At 58.6% G+C, this 1,075-nt stretch overlaps 1 protein-coding gene across 1 annotated transcript; it reads left to right on the top strand.

Annotated features, from left to right (window-relative positions):
• Nucleotides 1–120: 120 nt before the first annotated feature.
• Nucleotides 121–905, top strand: PPTG_10566 (hypothetical protein; the record flags this gene model as incomplete). Its single annotated transcript, XM_008905940.1, has 2 exons — nt 121–166; nt 532–905. 2 exons carry the CDS (start codon nt 121–123, stop codon nt 903–905), a joined length of 420 nt encoding a protein of 139 aa, XP_008904188.1.
• Nucleotides 906–1,075: the final 170 nt, after the last annotated feature.

The raw sequence follows: 1,075 nt of genomic DNA, 5'->3' as shown, positions 1-1,075 counted from the left end.
TATTGTAACGGAGTGACGGTGGCGGCGTCAAAAAATGACGTCGTAAGTACCAAAGATCGCCACGGAGGGCGACCAGCGGTCGTGGTTGAAGATCAGCAGAGCGCCGAAGGATGAGGAGTAATGACGTGTGGCTGTGAACTGGCACGGCAGTGCCCAGAGGGTCGAAGTTCGTGAGTGAGTGGGACGATCGGTCCAGACAGGGCTTGGAGGGATCGGCACGGCACAGGAACTAGTTGTAGGTTCTGGAGTGGAGGTCACTGGCAGTAGCCGTCGGTGGGCGAGCTGCTGATCGCTCACTTTTGAATCAGCGGGCTGGCAAACAGGCCATAGCGTGAGAGTATTACGGAGTCGGCTGGTGTGTGTGGAGCTGACTGCGGGCGTGGTGACAAGTTCGTGAAAGGGCAAGGCGTGGTGTTGTAGCGTCGGTGAGCACAAGCCCTGAGGCGAGCGCGTGGTGAACCTCCCCGTCTCTCTTACGCACGAGCACCACTGGAAAACGGCACGCCCCGTTTCCCTCCTCGATTACTCCAGCGTTCCGCATCTTGTCGACATCTGGGTCGCCGAAAGGACCAGTGACGCCGCCATCAGCGACGGCGAAAAAGCTAGACGCTGTGAAGGCTGTGTTCCGCCTGCTGAAGGATGCCGGCATCAAGCCAGGCTCCTTTGCAGCGAAGGATCTGTTCCATCTTGACCTCGAAGCGATCCGGATCACGCTGTCGGAGCTCTTCGGAAAGCTGAAAGTGCTAGTCGCAGAGGCGGAAAGTCAGACGAAGGTCGAGACTAAGCTGGAAGCCCCGTTGACTCAGCTCCCTGGCTCGGCTTCACCAACTGGATCGTCCCAACACTCGCGCTACGCGTCAGCGACCTCGATGGCCGACTCTGACACCTCGGAAGGAGTCGAGTGAATGCAGCTTGGTCCATCAGGAGCTGCGATGCTGCAAACCAGATCGCAGCGGGTATCGAGCGCGATGTCCAGGGCAGAGGCTCCTGTGGCGGACAGCAGATCGAACGAAAATCCAGACACACTGCAGACGTTCTTCAACTCGGCGATGGAACGCTTCTTGAAGGAACAACG

This window comes from Phytophthora parasitica (genome assembly GCF_000247585.1).
Source record: "Phytophthora parasitica INRA-310 unplaced genomic scaffold supercont2.22, whole genome shotgun sequence".
Classification (NCBI taxonomy): Eukaryota; Oomycota; class Peronosporomycetes; order Peronosporales; family Peronosporaceae; genus Phytophthora; species Phytophthora nicotianae.
This window is presented reverse-complemented; position numbering and strand designations above follow the sequence as displayed.